The 18,757-nt window shown below is 44.9% G+C and overlaps 1 protein-coding gene across 4 annotated transcripts in view; it reads right to left on the reverse strand.

Moving 5' to 3' along the window:
- Positions 1 to 12,719, reverse strand: part of GOLIM4 (golgi integral membrane protein 4) — a 78,109-nt gene extending 65,390 nt beyond the window's left edge. For 3 of the 4 annotated variants that reach the window (XM_025425500.3, XM_025425498.3, XM_025425496.3), the window contains exon 1: positions 12,432 to 12,713. In XM_025425500.3, the coding sequence (XP_025281285.1) occupies positions 12,432 to 12,618 (187 nt within the window). In that variant the 5' untranslated portion in view covers positions 12,619 to 12,713. Of the gene's footprint in view, positions 1 to 12,431 lie in introns of all 4 variants that reach the window. The other variant, XM_025425497.3, reaches the window with a different exon arrangement.
- Positions 12,720 to 18,757: the final 6,038 nt, after the last annotated feature.

An 18,757-nucleotide genomic window follows, 5' to 3' on the forward strand; every position in this document is an offset into this window, starting at 1 on the left:
TGGAAGAAAGGCAGGGAGGGACAAGCTCCTCCCCCCCAACTCCCTCTCTAAGAGGAAACCACCCTTAAAAGGATTTTATCCTACCCTGGAAGGAGCCCTCCATCCTTTCGCATGTGATAGATGGATGACAAAAACCCATTGGGTGACAGGTTCATGGAGACTTAATCAGATTAAAACAGTCCATCAACAACCCCATAAAAGCCCCTAGACTTAGAAACTCCGATGGCAACCCTCTTTGGTCCCCACCCTCTTCAGGAGCTTTGTACTATCACTCAGTAAACTCAATAAACGTGGCTTTGGTGTCCATCACTCTCTCTGGTCTACCTCTTCATTATTCACAGTGGCATGACCAGGCACTTCGGGCACTAAAGGAACAGAAATCCTGTAACAATGACCACATATCACAAGGGACTTAACTGGATGAATGCGAATATCACAAAGGAAGAGATGGCCACAGCGACCCAGAGTATGGGCGAGTACCACGGCAGCAATCTGGCACCCACATAGGTAGCAGTGGGGCAGGAAGAGAATCACCGATACTGCAGAAATTCAACAGCAACGTTTCATTGACAAAGAAGAGACCTCTTCTTCATTCTTGAATGGAATATGGCCTCAAACACATTTTGACAAGATATTCCCTATCCACGTCCCAATTCTATCTCTTATGGCACTACATTTAGGAAGGTATAACAAAGTTAAATGGAAAACAGAAATATTTGAGGTGCTTGGGTGGCTCCGTTGGTTAAGCAACCGACCCTTGATCACAGCTCAGGTATTGATCTCAGGGTCCTAGGAAATATTTATCTCGTATTTCTAATTACTACAGTATATTAAGAAGGGGGAGGTCAAACCATGAATTTGGAATAATAATTGTTTAGAAAATATTTAGTGATTTGTTCGTAATATATGCTCTTATGATCTATTTTAATTAATAGTATGAAAGAATCCTCTTACATTGCAAACTTTTAAACTTGATTTTCAAAGTAGAGACCAAAGAACAAGTTGAAATCACCAGTCACGTAATTAAATATCCTCGATACAAAGAAAGAATATTATCTTTCTAAAACCAGCAAAACCCATCCTCCCGAAATTTATCTTCTAACAAGATCTTCATCAAGGACAGCAGTCTATAAAATCAGAAGGAATAATCAGAAGTAAAAATATTATATGGGATCCCTGGGTGGTGCAGCGGTTTGGCGCTTGCCTTTGGCCCAGGGCACGATCCTGGAGACCCAGGATCGAATCCCACGTCGGGCTCCCGGTGCATGGAGCCTGCTTCTCCCTCTGCCTAGGTCTCTGCCTCTCTCTCTCTCTCTGTGTGACTATCATAAATAAATAAAAATTTAAAAAAAAATATATATATATATATGAACAAATACGTTACACTGCCTTCCTATGGACTTGCCAAAGAAATACAGTCAATTGTATGAATGAGAGCTCTTCACATATTGTCAACGGATTCTGAAACTCCTCAAGGACATGATACTTTCCGCTGTGGGAATTCCCTTGTTGGTGTGGTGGTTGGGTTTATATTTCAGAGAGTTACCTGGAACTCTTTTCATTTCAATCTTCACAGGTCAAATGGTTTAAATACCAGATAATTTCTCTCTCAACTGCCATGATTTCAAATGGCACTTCTTGCTAATTTGCTTTAAATTAAATAATAAATCACATTAAAATATGTAGTAATGCAGTTTTACAAAAGTATTATGTTGGATTACCCAAGAAAATCATTTAGAACAGTACCTGCTATAGAGCTAGTGCTCAACGTCAGTGTGTGATGACCTTAGTAATGATACTGCCAACAATGACAATAATGACATTATTACCTCCACTTGGTGGCAGGCAGCTACCAAGATGACCCCAATGACCCCCACCTTCTGTTACTCACATACTCACAAACCCTTTCCCTTGAGCATGGACTGAACGTGGTGATTCAATTCTTTTTTTTTTTTTTTTTTTTTTTAATGATAGTCACACAGAGAGAGAGAGAGAGAGAGAGGCAGAGACACAGGCAGAGGGAGAAGCAGGCTCCATGCACCGGGAGGCCGACGTGGGATTCGATCCCGGGTCTCCAGGACCGCGCCCTGGGCCAAAGGCAGGCGCCAAACTGCTGCGCCACCCAGGGATCCCCTGGTGATTCAATTCTAATGAACAGAACATGGCAGATGTGATGGGTTATCACTTTCAAGACTGAGGTTATTAAAATACTTTCACTTTCATCTTAGGTTCTTGCACACTCTCTCTTTAGGTGTGCCTTGGATCTCTTGCCCTGAGAGATACCAGCTATCTTTTTTTTTTTTTAAGTCCCAGGGTGGAACTGTAGGAAGTCCTAGGGAAAGGCCCAGATGAATGAGATTAAAAGCAGATCTTCTGAGGCCTGCCAACAACCACATTAGTGAATTCTGAAGCAGATCATCCAATCCCAGGCAAGTTTTGAGATCACTACAATCCTGGACAGTAGCTTGATTGCAACACCATGAGAGATCTTGGGGGGAAAAAAAATCACCCAGCTAAAACCAGAATCCTTTCCCACAGTAACTGTGAAATCACGTCTGTGTTCTACACCAATTCAGCTTGGGGATAATTTGCTATGCAACAGGATAACCAATAGAGATTTTGGAGTAGGGTGTAGCCATCACCAAAATGTGAAAGGTGAACAGCTTTCGAACTGTGTAAGTAATGGACCCTAAGAAGAGTGTGAGTCGGGATCCCTGGGTGGCGCAGCAGTTTAGCACCTGACTTTGGCCCAGGGCGCGATCCTGGAGACCCGGGATCGAATCCCACGTCAGGCTCCCTGCATGGAGCCTGCTTCTCCCTCTGCCTGTGTCTCTGTCTCTCTCTCTCTCTCTCTCTTTCTCTGTGTGACTATCATGAATCAATAAATAAAATCTTAAAAAAAAAAAAGAAGAAGAGTGTGAGTCAACATGCAAAGTGCTTCAAACAAATATGTATATTGTTGACAGAATTTTGGACTTTGAAGAGATTGCTAGGAAGGGCATGCATGAAAATGAGGAAAATTTTATTGGAAACTGGAAATTACATAGTGGCAGGGGTTTAACAATACCCACGCTTTCATGGAGTTACATGACCTGCACTCACTTGGAGTTCTATGAGAAGTAAAAAATGTGCTGAATGAACTGGGTAATTTAGCTGAGAAGATTTCCCAGCAAAGTGCTGAAGATGCTATCCAGTTTCTTCTTGCTGATTATAGTAAACTCTGAGAAGGTAAATTGAGGGAAGGACTATTAAACAAAAAGGAGCCAGGACTTGACGGTTTTGAAAGTTCTCAGAGTTTCTGGATAGCAAACGATGCTGAAATTAAGAAACAGTTTCTTAATTTCAATTAAGAAACATCAATTTCAGGGAACTGTCAAAGAAAACATGGCCTAAAGATGAGACAGAGGATGTGGCTCCTTGCTAAGACCTTGGAAATGTGGCTCTTTTTTTCTTTTTTGGGAGAGAGAGCATGCATGCATGGGCACATGTGCGAGCAGGGGGAGGGGCAGAGGGAGAAGGAGAAAGAGAATCCCAAGCAGGCTGCATGCCCAACATGGAGCCTGACGTGGGGCTCAATATCAGGACCCTGAGATCATGACCTGAGCTGAAATCAAGAGTTGGAGGCTTAACCGACTGAGCCATCTAGGTGCCCCAGAAATGTGCCTCTTAAAGAGCTGTGGGACCAACGTGTCTCCTAAAAGTTTAAGGGTATGACACAGAGATCCTGTCAACAGGCCTTTGGAAAGTGAAAGAGCACTGCATATCCCTTGTCTCAGCAGAAGCCCCAGGAAGAGATGGATTTCGCTCCAAGAAATATGTGGGTGTGGTTTTTGTCTAATAGATAAACCCCAACATGTTTCACAGGAGACTGACAAAAGTTTTGAGATTTTATCAGCAGAAACTCTGCCAGTTTAGAAAGAAAGGAACAGAGATTGTATAAGTGAAAAGCCATTCATCCCCCAAATTCTACTGGCAGGAAGCAGGCTGAGAAAACCCAGCTGCAAAACACATGCTACCTTTCATGAAAAAGGAAAGATGAGTCAGAGGGTAGAGCCAATCACCCAAGGAGCACAATCAAGAGCCAGGGAGAATTATCTCCAGCTCTGAAATCCTAGTCAAAGAATGTCTGCCTTGTTGGATTTCAGAATTGCTATGGACCAGTGGCCCCTACATACCATGCATCTTACCCTTTTTTGAACAAGAAGACGTAGGTATCTTAGGCCTGTCTCATTGCTGTATGTTAGCTGTACTGAGGTCAGATATCTTGCCTTTTTAGTTTCACAGATATACGGATGATGAGGAACTGTACTCAAGGAGTCTCACCCACAGCCAGATGAAACCTGATGACCTCTGGATTTAGAGCTGATGCTCACCTACATAGTAAAGACATGTTATTTTTCATCTTCTAATGAGAGTGATGCTTGACATCAGTGCAAATTAACAGGTTTTATAGCATCAAACCTTTAAAAAAGGATAAAAAATCCTTTTAAGAATCAACATGTGTTAATAGGTGGAAAGATTACAGATTTAATCTCACTAATGTAAAACTTAATGAACTATTCTACACTAACCAAGTTAAGTGAAAAAGTAATTAGCAGCTGCCCAACTTTAATGTTTAGAATATCCATTATAAAGCATCAGAGCTATTGTTGAGATCATACAAGGCATGCAAAAGCTCTCTTAAACATCTTGATTTGCATTTTTTGTTGCTGTTTATAACAAAAATTCCCCTTAAAGAAGGGGTTTAAATGATATGTGAAATAGGAAATAAAATGTTCCACTCTCCTGAAATGATTATATATTTTTCTTAAACTCGCTCTCAACGAAAAGGAAATAGTGTCATTCAAATGTGCTATGATGCCTTATCTTTCAGAATGACAGCCCATCTTTTACTTTTCCATTCACAATCTATCATATTTGTGACATTTTATATATGAAAAATAGTTAAGGCAATATTTTTTAAAATGTCATACTGTTTTAAAGGGCAATTTATTTCATGCCCACATCCCTCCAGGCCATGAGCCTATTTAGTGAGGTTTATTAGTGAAGGGTGATGACTGGCATGTCCTCTGAATAAGCACTCGCTGGCCAATAAAAACAAAGAACACAAATATGCCATTCAGAAATACACAGCATTGTTTAAAAATAGCAACACCCATTGCTGCTGGAATTAAGAAGAGGGTGCTGGTCTCAAGGGACAGCAGAGCACAGCAGAGGAACGCTATGTTGTACTGGAAGTCAGGATATGTGGGCTTGAGATACACAATACATGATTCACCTGCTTCAGGATTGTTTCTTTGGCTGTCAAATTCAACATCTGTATCGGATTCAATCAGTTAATGCATTCCTGCACCCAGACATGCAGGTACTCAAACACCAGTTCTTACTTTATGCATGCAAAACCTACACAGGTTGCCAGATTTCACTTTTTCCCCTAACATAGACTTCTAAAAAAAAAATCAAAACTACCTGTACACCACTATCTTGTAAATGAAAAACATGACTGACATGGCATTAATGGATAGTGACCGTAAATTTTAAATGCAATAAAACAACAATCAATTATTAAATTCTAGCAATCAAACTGTTGGCTGCCCTTATTCATCTCTGAGAAAAACAAATGAGTAACTAAATCTAGAAGAGAGATTCGAGCAACAAACTGAGAGTTTCGCCTTGACTTGTCAAGAAAACACCAAAAGAGAATTCAAAAGGGCTTAAGGTTTTTATTATGTGATTCAGCATTATTTAATACAGCATCTGACACCACCTAAAATCAACTCCGTATCAACCAAAATTACCTTTTGTAATAGCAGTAAATGTCCTACACTCTGGAAATGCTGCATCAAATAATCACTACTATTACTTCTGATTCTGAATTTTATCTTGACTCTTCATACAACCCACCTAACCTACTTTCTCAAAACCATCAATATTCTCCTGAGACACTCTAAAATAATTTTGAGGGCAATGGAGCACTGTGGAAAGAACAGGGCCGGGAAGTTGCATTACGGTTCTAGGCTCAGTTTCATTAGATTTGACCTTGACACTAGCAAGTTAATTAACCCCTCTGAGCCTCAGATAGCTCACTCACATTAGCATGCTCTTGTCACTGTTAAAAAGAGAAAATGCATTAATGCGCTTAGCACAGCACCTGAACTTGGTAGACTCAACAAATGTTACGTATTTAAAATCATTTAATTTCTTCAAATAAATTTTCAAAAGTCTATCAAAACACATTCACTTTAAATAACAGTGGCTTGAAAGGAAAACACAGTTTGCCACTTTTCTTTTATAATAACGTTATATTTTATACAACTTTTACTTCCAAAGCTACAAAATCCACAAAGCACTGACTGGCAAAAGTAGCAAAAACATTTTGTCCTCAATGATAAATAAAAACACTTACTGGTCAAAATGGAAAAGCAGCAACTCTAAGTCGCTACCATGTAAAGTGTACTCAGGCCTTTTCTTTCCCCCCAAGGAAGCGTTAATACAATAGAAAAGAGTGAGGGTGTCTTAAATCAAATAAAAGTTTCAGCCAAGTTGGGCGCTTAGCTCTGAAAAGAGCCACAATTAGGCCACAACTAATAACACCAATCCCTGCTTTGATGCAGTAAACAGTGAGCAAAATAAAAAGCAGCCCAATGCCCATGCAGCAAACAGAGGTCATGGCCACCTAATAAGTGCAGTAGTGGTGCGCTCCAGGATCCGTGCTAGTCATTTTGGAGGTATTATTTATAATCTACACAAGTGTGCAAAACAGACAGTGTTGTCCCCAATTCGACCTGAAGAAACCCAAGTCCAGAGGTGTTACATGCCTGTTCAAGGTCTCTGCCTGTGAGCACCAGAGCTGTGTTCAAACAGTACTTGATGCCAAAGCCAATCGCCCTTCACTAGTCCCTGTTTCTCTTTCAACACAAACGTGTGAGCAAAGAATATTCCTTGATGCTTTTGAAAAGTCAGCAACTAGTAGCAGTCCCCCGTTCTCTCTCCCTCCCTTCTAGTTTCTCTCAAATCTGTTGCATATCAGTTCCCCAACTCCAAGTCACTCGTCCCTTAGGTGGCTGAAACCTGTCTTGTGCCCCAGCCCTATAAGACACTGTCCTTGGAAAAAAAAAAAAAAAAAAAGACACTGTCCTTGGAGAGGCAGAAGAGGATGAAGTCAAGGTAAGGCTTCCAATTTGCCTGGGACTTAAACCAAAGGCTCACAAATAATGAAATTCTCTTACATGGTCAACCGATATGGGCCTGTTCCAATTTACAGGGATGACTAACGCAGACACAGTGTGTGGAACCATATAAATACGTGCAAGTCATATATATTTAACAGAAGGCTTAATGGAGTCAGATTTTCACTAAGTACCTAGAAGCTTCCGTTACTGTACTATAGGCAGGGAATGCCTTTTAAGGTAGGGTTTTACATATAAATAAAAACTACTGAACTTAAAGAGCATTTACTTCTGTTCTATTTTTTAAATGAAAGTGTCCATCCAATGGACAGTATCTAGTCGATGTGTATAAAGCCTACCTTTGGGATCCCTGGGTGGCGCAGCGGTTTGGCTCCTGCCTTTGGCCCAGGGCGCGATCCTGGAGACCCAGGATCGAATCCCATATCGGGCTCCTGGTGCATGGAGCCTGCTTCTCCCTCTGCCTGTGTCTCTGCCTCTCTCTCCTTCTCTCTCTCTCTCTGTGACTATCATAAATAAATAAATTTTAAAAATAAAATAAAATAAAGCCTAACTTTGCGCTTGAAAGTGAGTGTACCTACCCTCGGACAGCCCACACTCGTGGGTCTTAAAACCACTGTGTCCGGGGAGCCACCCAGTTGTACATCAAGTCCAAACAGTCCAAAATGTAAGCTTATACCCCTAAGCATTGTACGCCAGCTAATGCGATGGATCCTCATGACAACCTATTAGAAGCATTATTATTCTGATTGTTACACATGATGAAAGTGGATCACAGGGAAGTAACGTGTCCAAGATCACACAGCTGATAAAAAATAAGACAGCGAGACTCGAAACCCAAGTGCTCTGACTCCTCAGCCTGTATCCACTACACTTCACTGCCCACCGTATGTGTGTAAGCACATTCCTACGCAGATGGAAATACCACACGGGTATAGACCTACACTCTCCGGAGGGCCTACTCGATGCCAGGCGCCAGGCACTGGAGATGAAGGAATAAAGAAAGCCGGGCCCTGAGCTGAAGGGGACCTTTATTCTTTTTAAAGCAGATTCAGGGTAGGCTGAAAACAAAGAAGTCACCAGTTCCAATGTGTATGGTCATGCTCAGGCCAGCGTGCCATCCTGTGTTAGGGGAACACAATGCAAGGGACAACTAACTTAAGTCACAGTAGGAACCTCAGAAGCACCAAACAGTTTTTACTTTTTTTTTTAAAGATCTTATTTATTTGACAAAGCACATGCACGCTCAAGGGCAAGGGGAGGAGCAGAGAGAGCAGCAGACTCTCCACTGAGCAGGGAGCTCTGTATGGGGCTCGATCCCAGGATCCCAGGATCATGAGCTGAAGGCAGATGCCTAACCGACTGAGCCACCCCACCGCCCACTTTTTTTTTTTTTTTTTTTTACTTCGAATACCTGTAATACCCTTCTCTGGAACAGGAGCACAGGAAACGTAATATAAACCTTTTCTTAATGGTTTCTGGCCATCACTGGGAAGACCAACAGCACTGCAATACTGTGATACGGTGCTTCCGGAATGAGGGGTTATTTGCCCCTAGTTTTAAAAAATATAAACAGTTCTATCTCGATTCCAGATCCTATTACACAAGGTTATTGCCTACCACTAGGGGTTACACCCTTCTCTTATCTGATCTGATACAGATCAGAGTTAATCGGTAACCCTACTTTAATTTTTTAAGTTTAAATTGTCAGTGAAGGTCCCTTCTCCAGAGGAAAGTACTCGGGTCTGTGTCGTCCACCTGTTTCCTTTGATGTTCAATCAGGTACAACCAAAGGAGGTAGCTGATTAGGAAAACAAATCTTGTGAAGTTCAAAACTTACACCCATGACAAACCTGGGAAGAGAAAGACATGAAATATTATCTCACCTCAAACTGGGACCCTGATGATAACAACAGGTCACCTTTCATGAGAGGTATCTACTATGTGCCAGGTATGCGCTGGGAGCTTATTAGGAATTCATCGTTTTATCTTCACGTTAACCCTATGAAATAGGTCATTCTAATCTCCGTTGTATAAATTAAGAAAAATGAGGGCCAAGTTCACGCAGAAAGTTGCAGGACTAGAATTTGAATCACATGCTCAGGGTAAAAGCAACAACAACAAACCCCTCAGATGTCTTTGCAGCCAAGCAAGTAAATGTGTGAAACGGCTTCGTTTTTAGGGTGACAGGGCTGTAGTTCTCAACCTTGGCCACATATTGCAGTCACCTGGGGAGGACACCATCACCCACAGGTTGTGACTTCACTGGTTTGGGAGCTGCCGGTGGGATTCCAATGGGCAGTCAGCGCTAAGAACCACCGCGTATGGACACAGAGACTGGGGCATGGCCCACCTGAAAGCAGTTTTTAAAAAATTTAAGAGGTTACGTAAACACTGTGCCGGTCAAAGGTTGTTAACTACTGCCTCTGCCACCAAGATGTAACCTCTGCCCCCACTGGCTCAGGATAATTAATGTGCAGTAGAAGTGGGAGCTGGATAAGTAAATAGATATCCTGGCTGGCAGACACAGACGTTTGTTTTTACTGGAGAAAAGGTTGCCTAGCCTTGGAGCTTTCCCCAGGTTACCCCTCACCGTCTCCTATTTATGGATCGGGTCTTTACTGCAAAATGCATTTGGAGTCAGACATAACCTACTTTCAAAATAATTTCTGGAGTACAACCCATTCTTAAACTGAAGATGACCTAAATATGCTCACTTAACAAATGTATACCTTCAGATGAAAGGGCTAAACTACTTAAAACATTTCAAGAGTCATAGATATACACACACACACATATATATTTTGAAGAGGGCCACTCATAATTAACTCTGATCTTAATCCAAGCCAGGTCAAGAGATCTCACTTAACTAAACAAGTCCTAAGAATGGAGAGCCTAATGCCCTCAAAACAAATCTATGCAGGTGGTACAACACAGCACTGCTGAGGCAAATGTCATTTGTCATTGGAAGAGGGAAGCAAAGGCTGCATGCCATCAGAAAATCTTCATTAAATGGCCTGCAGATGTAAAATCCAAAATAAAAGCTAAAGGAGTCAATCGTGAATCCATGAAAGAAAGAAGAAAGAAAGAAAAGAAAAAGAAAGAAAGAAAGAAAGAAAGAAAGAAAGAAAGAAAGAAAGAAAGAAAGAAAAGAAGAAAGAAAGAAAGAGAGAGAGAGAGAGAGAAAGAAAGAAAGAAAGAAAGAAAGAAAGAAAGAAAGAAAGAAAGAAAGAAAGAAAGAAAGAAAGAAAGAAAGAAACTGTAGCCTGCTTAGGGAACCACTCTTCATGCATGACCATATTGTTGCAGCACCAAAATTCAAGAGGAAATGGCAAAATACATTAAGAAACAGACTTTAAGGCCACTCAAACTAGCTACATTTTCTTTTCCTCTCCTGCTACAAAACAAATGTTGTGTATTTTAATGGCCTCGTATTACCACTTAGCACCACCAAAAAGAAGGCAAATAAAAGGAGAAAAGAAATTGAGATTGATTTTCAAAATGACATACTGCAAATACAGGCCATGACTCAGAAATCAGGGCCTCATCAATCAGTTCCAGCATTGTCTGCTGAGGAAATGCTCTACTCGGGCCGAATATTTTGTTGTTATTTTGTTTTTGTTTTTTCAAAAAGCAGAGACAGGGAAAAAGCCTGAGGAAGCAGACAAAAGTGCGTAAGATTAATTTTCACATCAATTAATTTTCACTGTTCAGGTAACCGTTTGTTGACTGAACAAATACATATTGATGCCCTCCTGAGTGTCAGGCACTGTGCAGTGCTGAGGATGTATGAACTTGACGGTGAACTTGACGGTGTCTATTTGCATGGGTCACCTAAACCAAGAGACCAAAGCACCAACCTCCTATAATCCACCACACACACCCCTTCCAGCCACAGGGTAAAAATCCAGTCTTGCCCTTGTAGTAGCGGAAGGCAAATTTTCCCCTTTGTCTAACTGCACTGAACTTCACAGGGAAACCACTCATGTCTTCTAAGTAAATAATACATAAATATCCAGATTCCGCATCCCAACAAGAAGTCATGGGTAAATTTCGACAAGTTTAAAGAAAAAAAAATTTTCCCCCTAAGTCTGTATCAAAACAGGTTTTCCTTTTGAACCAAACCCAGCTCCACATATTTTCACTGCCTGTGGCTGTGCAGCTTCAGTAAGCTAAAAATACTTCCCTTTCTTCTAAGTTGGGAAGAGAAAATAAGACCAAGCAAATCAGCCGCATGTCATTTTCTCTCATTTTAATTTTTTTTTTTTTTTACTAGAAAACACTCAAAATAGCCGAAGCAACGAAAAGGCATCTGTTTTCTATTTGTACACGCATACACGGACACCAACATCCATCCAGCTCGTCTCTTCCCAGTAATAGGAAATACGCTTTATTTGCATTATCAGCAAAGACTGTCAACATTTCACTACTCACAGCTTTCGGTCATTATATTTGTGGTTGCGGGGCGGGGGGGGGGGGCGCCTAAGTGTTGAAAACCAGACACAAGTACAAGCTTTCGAAAAATACGTATATAGGATGACTGCGCTCCTAAGACCACATGGTGCTTGCTTTGCAGTCCAAGCGTCATTGAGGTCTCCGAAATGTACATTCAGGGAGATTCTAGAACAGAAGGATGGGAACTTTGCATCTTCTCGAGGGTCTTGCTCAAGTTGTGTTCATTGCATCCCACCAAATGAAAAAACTGTTTCTCCCCTTGGACTTCTGCAGGCTCACTGGAAAACACACACACGCACACGCCCCTACGTCTGTGACAAACGAAAAGTTACTCAAGGAAGAGAAACTCTGCACCCCCACCGCCACCCCCACCAGCCCCCAAAGCAAACTGCAGGACGGTGACCCGGTAGCCGTGGGTGCACTTCTCCAACTCTCCCAACATCCCTAAAGCCACCCTATTAAGTTAACGCAAACTGGCAGCGCCGGGCTCCGTGCGCCTGGGCCGTTAGTCTGGGCAGCCAGGTCCTGGCTAAATCTCACTTCAGAGAAAGAAAAAGAAAAAAGAAAGCACAGCTGGGGGGGTCCCTGCCGAGCAGCCCCGTTTCTCGAGCTCCGGGCCGAGCCGGGTGCAGAGCGCACCGCCCGCGCCGGGACCGCGCGCCCCCGGGCCGCGCAGGCGGACGCGGCAGGACGGGCGCCCGCGGCGGGACCGACCTCGGAGGCCGCGGCCGGGGGAGCTGGGAGGCGCGGGTGTCACGTCCCCGGACCCCGGGGCCCCGCCGGCCGTACCTTGCAGCTGGGCGGACAGGGACTCCTGGTGCTGCTGGTACTTGAGCGCCACCGCCTCGGCTTTGCGCAGCTGCGTCTGCAGCTCGTAGTAGAGCATCGCGCCGTAGAGGAAGCCGAACACCACGGTGAGCAGCAGCAGCGTCTGGAAGATCCGCTTCTGCTTGCGGGAGCACATCCCGTTCCCCATAGTCCCGCCGCCGCCCCGCGGCCGCCCGCCGCCGCCCCTTCCCCCGCTGCGCCCCGAGCGAGCGTCTCAGCAGCCGCCGCCGCCGCCGCCGGAGGAGGAGGAGGGGGAGGGGGAGGGGGAGGAGGGGGAGGAGGCGGCCGGACGCGGCATGGGGAGGGGACGCGACACACAAAGCGGGGCCCGGGGGGAGCGCACACCCGTCCACGCCGCCCGGGCCGCGGCCGCCAAACTTCCGCGGGGCGGGCTGCGGGCGGGGGCGCGGGCCGAGGCGCGGGCGGGGGCGCGGGGGGCGCGGGCGGGGGCGCGGGGGGCCGCCCTGCGCATACTTCCGAGCGGGCCGCGGCCGCGCCGGTCCCCAGGCGCCGCCTGCCTTGTGTGCTTGGGTATTTTTTTTTTTTTCCCCTTTTCCTCCTCCTCCTCCCCACTTTTTGGCTCGGCTGCCCCCGGCGGCGCTCGGAGTCCCGCCCCGGCCGCTCCCGCCGCGCGCCTCTGCCGCCACCCAGAGGAGGGGGCGCGCCCAACAAAGGCCCCGGCCCGGGCGGCGGGGGATGGGCGGGGCGGGGCGGGGCGGGGCGGGGGCCGGGGCCACGGCGGCCGCCGCCTCCCGCCCAACTTACGTGTCACCCGCGGCCCCGCCAGCCCGGCCGCCGGGACTCCGGGAGGAAGTCCCCCTCGGGCTCCCCGCTCATTGGGCCCGCCCGAGCCGCCGCGCCCTCCCTTCGGGCCCCATTGGACGCCCGCCTTGTCCGTCCGACCCGGCGCCGCGCCTCCCCTCCGTCCGCGGGGGCCCGCGAGGGGCGCGGGGGGGCCACGCGGGGAGGTCGGGGCGCCCGGGGCCGGCCTGCGGCTGGGAGAGGTGCGGGGAGCGCACTGCGCGGGGTGCAGGACCCCCCGGGACGCCCGTGGGGACGGGGCAGGGGGGCCACGCGGGGAGGTCGGGGCGCCCGGGCCGGCCTGCGTCTGGGAGAGGTGCGGGGAGCGCACTGCGTGGGCTGCAGGACCCCCCGGGACGCCCGTGGGGACGGGGCAGGGGGGCCACGCGGGGAGGTCGGGGCGCCCGGGGCCGGCCTGCGGCGGAGAGGTGCGGGGAGCGCACTGCGTGGGCTGCAGGACCCCCCGGGACGCCCGTGGGGACGGGGCAGGGGGGCCACGCGGGGAGGTCGGGGCGCCCGGGGCCGGCCTGCGTCTGGGAGAGGTGCGGGGAGCGCACTGCGTGGGCTGCAGGACCCCCCGGGACGCCCGTGGGGACGGGGCAGGGGGGCCACGCGGGGAGGTCGGGGCGCCCGGGCCGGCCTGCGGCTGGGAGAGGTGCGGGGAGCGCACGTGCGCGGGTGCAAGCGCGGGCGGGTCCGGGACCCGGGACGCCCGTGGGGACCCGGCAGTGGGTGCAGGTGGGAGAGGAAGGGGGGCGGTGGGAGCAGCCGCCCGCGCCCTCCCGGGCTCCCCGGGGTCCTTGCCCGCGGCGGGCGCGGGTCGGGAGACTGAGGCACGCTGACACGCTGCGCTGCCGCTCGGCTGCCCGCGGGGCTGGGGAGACCGTGGGGACACCAGCTTCCTTTGGCCGAGGGGAACGGAGTGATCTCATGTCCCCCCACACACACCCATTCCCCCGGGGGCGGGGGGGGGCTCCTAACCGAAGAACTTAGAAAACTAATCTCCAAAATCAGTATTGCCTACGTTTTGTCTCATGCATCTGGCAGCTTGGTGCAAAAATACATGAGTGACGTTGCTAGATCACACAGGGAGGGGTTCCCTACGTGAGGCAAAGTAAGACGCGAGAACCACAAACCTCTTCAAAGAAAATCAAAGTCTAAGAAAACCGTGCTTTTGTTCTTGCACGCGTCCCTGGGGGGGGGGGGGGGGGGAGGCCGGCGTGGATGATGATTCTGTTTCTGCTCTTGAGCTGACTTCGAAGAAGGTAAATTGTTTTCTCAAATGGCTCGGTGGCGCCTTGGGATTTGTTTCGCACTGCGTGGTTTTTAGGAGGCTCTAACCAGGTTTCAGTTATCACCGTCAATAATGGACAGTGAGGGTGGACCTGCGTGGCCAAGTTAGACTTAAAGATGGTCCCTGGTGTAGAACTTTTTTAGGGAGACTCTGGAATTAGAGAATGCCCCAACCGTAAAATAAACCCCATTACCTTGGCCCAGCTAGCCTATGACATTTATACTGCCATGAAAACTTAAGTTTGCCTGGCGTGTGCTTTTCCCTAATACGTAATAACTCACGATATAACAATGATTATATAACCGTAATCCTGTTGTTCAAGATGCTTTCGTTTATAAATATGCTCTCTCACTTATCACACCCAGGTTAAGTATTAGCTTTACGTTTTGGTAAAGAAATGAAGGTTTCTTGAAGGGGCTGTGATAGCTCTAGGACCTACAACGTGCAGAAATTTAGGAGTTCAGCAGGATTAGATCCAGGTGACAGTCCTGCTGATTTTATCTCTTCTCCTAATGGAAGCCAAGTTCTTACTCTTTTTAAACAAGTGACATTAACAAACTGTTGTATCTGGCCTGTTAAAATGAGACCCTAGCTTAAAAAGAGAATGATTTAGGGGATCCCTGGGTGGCTCAGCGGTTTAGTGCCTGCCTTCAGCCCAGGGCGTGATCCTGGAGTCCTGGGATCAAGTCCCCTCATTGGGCTCCCTGCAGGGAGCCTGCTTCTCCCTCTGCCTGTGTCTCTGCCTGTGTGTGTGTGTGTCTGTGTCTTTCATGAATAAATAAATAAAATCTTTAAAAAAAGAATGATTTAAGGAAGTTTTAAGATTTGGTTCTGTCGTATAGATCGTCTATAGCCTTACTTGCGATGCAGTCTACCACTGTTTAAATTTCCCTCTTTCAGTTTTACTCTTAGAAATCCAGACTGGATAATTGCTGCACTCTTGTTAAAATTCCTCATAACTAAAAAAAGTCCCTAACGTCATCAGTGTACAATCTGCTAAATAAACTCTCCAAAAATACTAGCAGAACCACTCTGGAGGAAATGGAAATTTTATAGCAACCATCCTGGCCCAATACTAGAGGAGAAAATTAACTGAAAAAAGAAGGAAGGAAAGGAAGGGAGGGTGGGGAAAGAAAGACAAAGGGAAAAGAGAAAGGAAGGAAGAAAGAAATTGTACAGAGGATTGGGAAATTATTACTCATGTTACATAGTGTGCAGTATTTAGTTGCAGTTCAGAATCTTTGGAAAATTCTTACACTTCTGGAATACATGATTACTCTGTTTAAACCTCTGATTCCTTTGCATCTGATTTCAGACTCCAAAAGTATTCTTTGCCTAAAGCTGCTGGCTGACTACAGAATATAATAAATGTAGGCCATAAAACACAACTCAATATTTTAGTCATAAAATTTGAAAGAGAACAAAAATTATTACCTGGACTTATCCATTATTTCAAATTCAGGAAGGGTAAGTAGAAGTACATAAAATCACTAATGGCAGTGTCTTTATAAAATTACTTTCCAAGGTGAAGTATGCTGCTAGTTTCTTAAAAATATCAGTATAAAGCTTTTGAGAGGCCAACATTGGGGAAGCTATCCAGGGCCTATAAATTGAATTTACATAACATTGCCTTTGGGTAGAACTTGTAATAGATGAGCTATTTCTACTGGTCTTGCGAGGTCCATTGTTAGTTCTATTTTATTTTTATTTATCATTTTTAAAATAGTATTATATAATTATATTTCCATATGTCATATATTTAGCAATATATATATATGTAATTTAAGAATAATATATCCTGAGGTATTTCACCAGTTTAATGTTTTATTTCTGGGGCAGGGAGAAATTAACTTAAAGATTCAAAGTCTAACATTTGAGAAGGACTAAGGTAACATTTGGGAACCTTAGCATTCTTTCCAGTTTTATTAAATTTGTCATTTTAATAAAATGTGTTCATTTTCAAAATAGGGGAAGGCGAGAAAAATATAGTCGGGGGATACAGCCTGTATATAATTTGTGAAAATAGATGATCCCTCCTAGAGTTAAGTAGTTTCCGTTGTGAGTGGAATTTTTCAGTTAAATCTCTTTACTATAAATTGAATTCAATAGTTTGCAAGAGATATCAACATCTAAGAAAAGGTGATGAACATTAAATAATTTTTTGAAAAACTTTATAACTGTAGTAATGGGGACGTCTGGGTGGCTCAGTGGTTGAGGTCTCCCTTTGGCATAGGTCATGATCCCCGGGTCCTGGGATCGAGTCCCACGTCAGGCTCCCTGCAGGGAGCCTGCTTCTCCCTCTGCCTCTGTCTCTGCTTCTCTCTCTCTGTCTCTCGTGAATAAATAAAATCTTAAAAATAAAATAATAAATAATAAAATAATAATAATAAAATCTTTTATTAAACCTGTGTGGTAATGGATGTTACCTAGAATTATTGTGGGATCATTTTGCAGTAAGTATTTATTTTGAATCATAATGTCATACACTTAAACTAATCCATGAAAAAAAAACTAATCCAGTGTTATATGTCAATTATATCTCGATAAAAAAATAAAATTGTAAATGGCGTTTCAGTATTAATAAAGCACAGCTTTGGCCTTTTCATGTAAATATTTCTGGAATCAGGGATCCCTGGGTGGCACAGCGGTTTGGCGCCTGTCTTTGGCCCAGGGCGTGATCCTGGAGATCCGGGATCGAATCCCACGTCGGGCTCCCGGTGCATGGAGCCTGCTTCTCCCTCTGCCTGTGTCTCTGCCTTTCTCTCTCTCTCTCCCTGTGTGACTATCATAAATAAATAAAAATTTAAAAAACAAAATAAATAAATAAATAAATAAATAAATAAATAAATAAATAAATATTTCTGGAATCAACTATCCTTTTTCCTCTGTAGGAATCTATGCTCCCCATCTCTGTCTCTTTACCACTTTACCATTTGCTACACCTAATTAACACACAGGCTTCCTGCTTGCCACTTTAGGGCCACTCTGTTTTGAGAGATAAAGGGAGCTACATTCAAGGTTTTCTGCTTTTTTGAGGACTCTGTGAGAGATGTTTTGAAACTCCTTTTCCACAAAATGTTGCTAATGACCTGGTAGTAATTGGTAGCAGATTAACAGAGTTATGAAAATTACTTAGGAGGCCCTAAATGTGCAGGTGTGTAGCTGAACAAGAACTACCTACCATTTCAAGGGTCTTTAACGTCCTTCTTAAGTAGCACAACTTTGCATACCATAAACTTCCAAATTCTAAGGTGGTGGCACAAGAAATTATTTACGTGTGTTGCTTAATACTTATCATTGCTACATGTCACTTTTAGAAAAGAGTTCCCCAGAATGTTAGAATAAATGGAAAAAGACTGTATGTGAGACTCAAGTGAAGTGGATTTCCCACATCTTCCATTGGCTCTTTCAGGCCACTTTTCACCAGTTCACTGTCTTTGGCAACTCAGACTTCAGACAGACAGACTGTGGGAAGATCAATAGCCAAATGAAACATTACATTTTTAATGCCCCCCCGCCCCGCACAAATGTATAGGTTGTTGGATTCCTTTGCATAAAAGACATGCTTGGTTTATCCATGACCATTTTATAGAATTGGTTTTAAAATTTAGCGTTATGTGGTAGGTACGTGTAGTAATTTCTTAGTTGTCATGAGACATGGCTGATCATATTTATGATGTATCTAATGCTAAATTCTGGGTCAGAAATTCAACATTCAATTCCAGAACTTTTCCGAAGGGAAATCCTATTCTGCTCCATAAATATGTGTTATGCTCTAGTTTCAGGAATATTTTGAGTCAAAACAAAAGGACAATCAATGGTTTTACTTAAAAATTAAGAAGAGCAAACTTAAAAAAAAAAGAAGATTATGAGAGTCAAGTTACCTCAGCATTAAGTTCAGCTCACGTTAAAATTGTGAAATAAAAACACGTTATCTTTCCTCACTCTGCTCCTTCTCATTCTGTTCTGTAGTGCAACTCTTCACATCCTGGCACCCAACATCCTAGTAATCCCCTATTGTTTCCCAGGATCTTTTTTTTTTTTTTTTTTTAAGATTTTATTTATTTATTCATGAGAGACACAGAGAGAGAGGCAGAGACAGGCAGAGAGAGACGCAAGCTCCCTATAGGGAGCCCGATATGGGACTTGATCCCGGGACTCCAGGATCACTCCCAGAACCAAAGGCAGGTAC

The sequence above is a fragment of the Canis lupus genome, chromosome 34, assembly GCF_003254725.2.
Source record: "Canis lupus dingo isolate Sandy chromosome 34, ASM325472v2, whole genome shotgun sequence".
Lineage (NCBI taxonomy): Eukaryota > Metazoa > Chordata > Mammalia > Carnivora > Canidae > Canis > Canis lupus.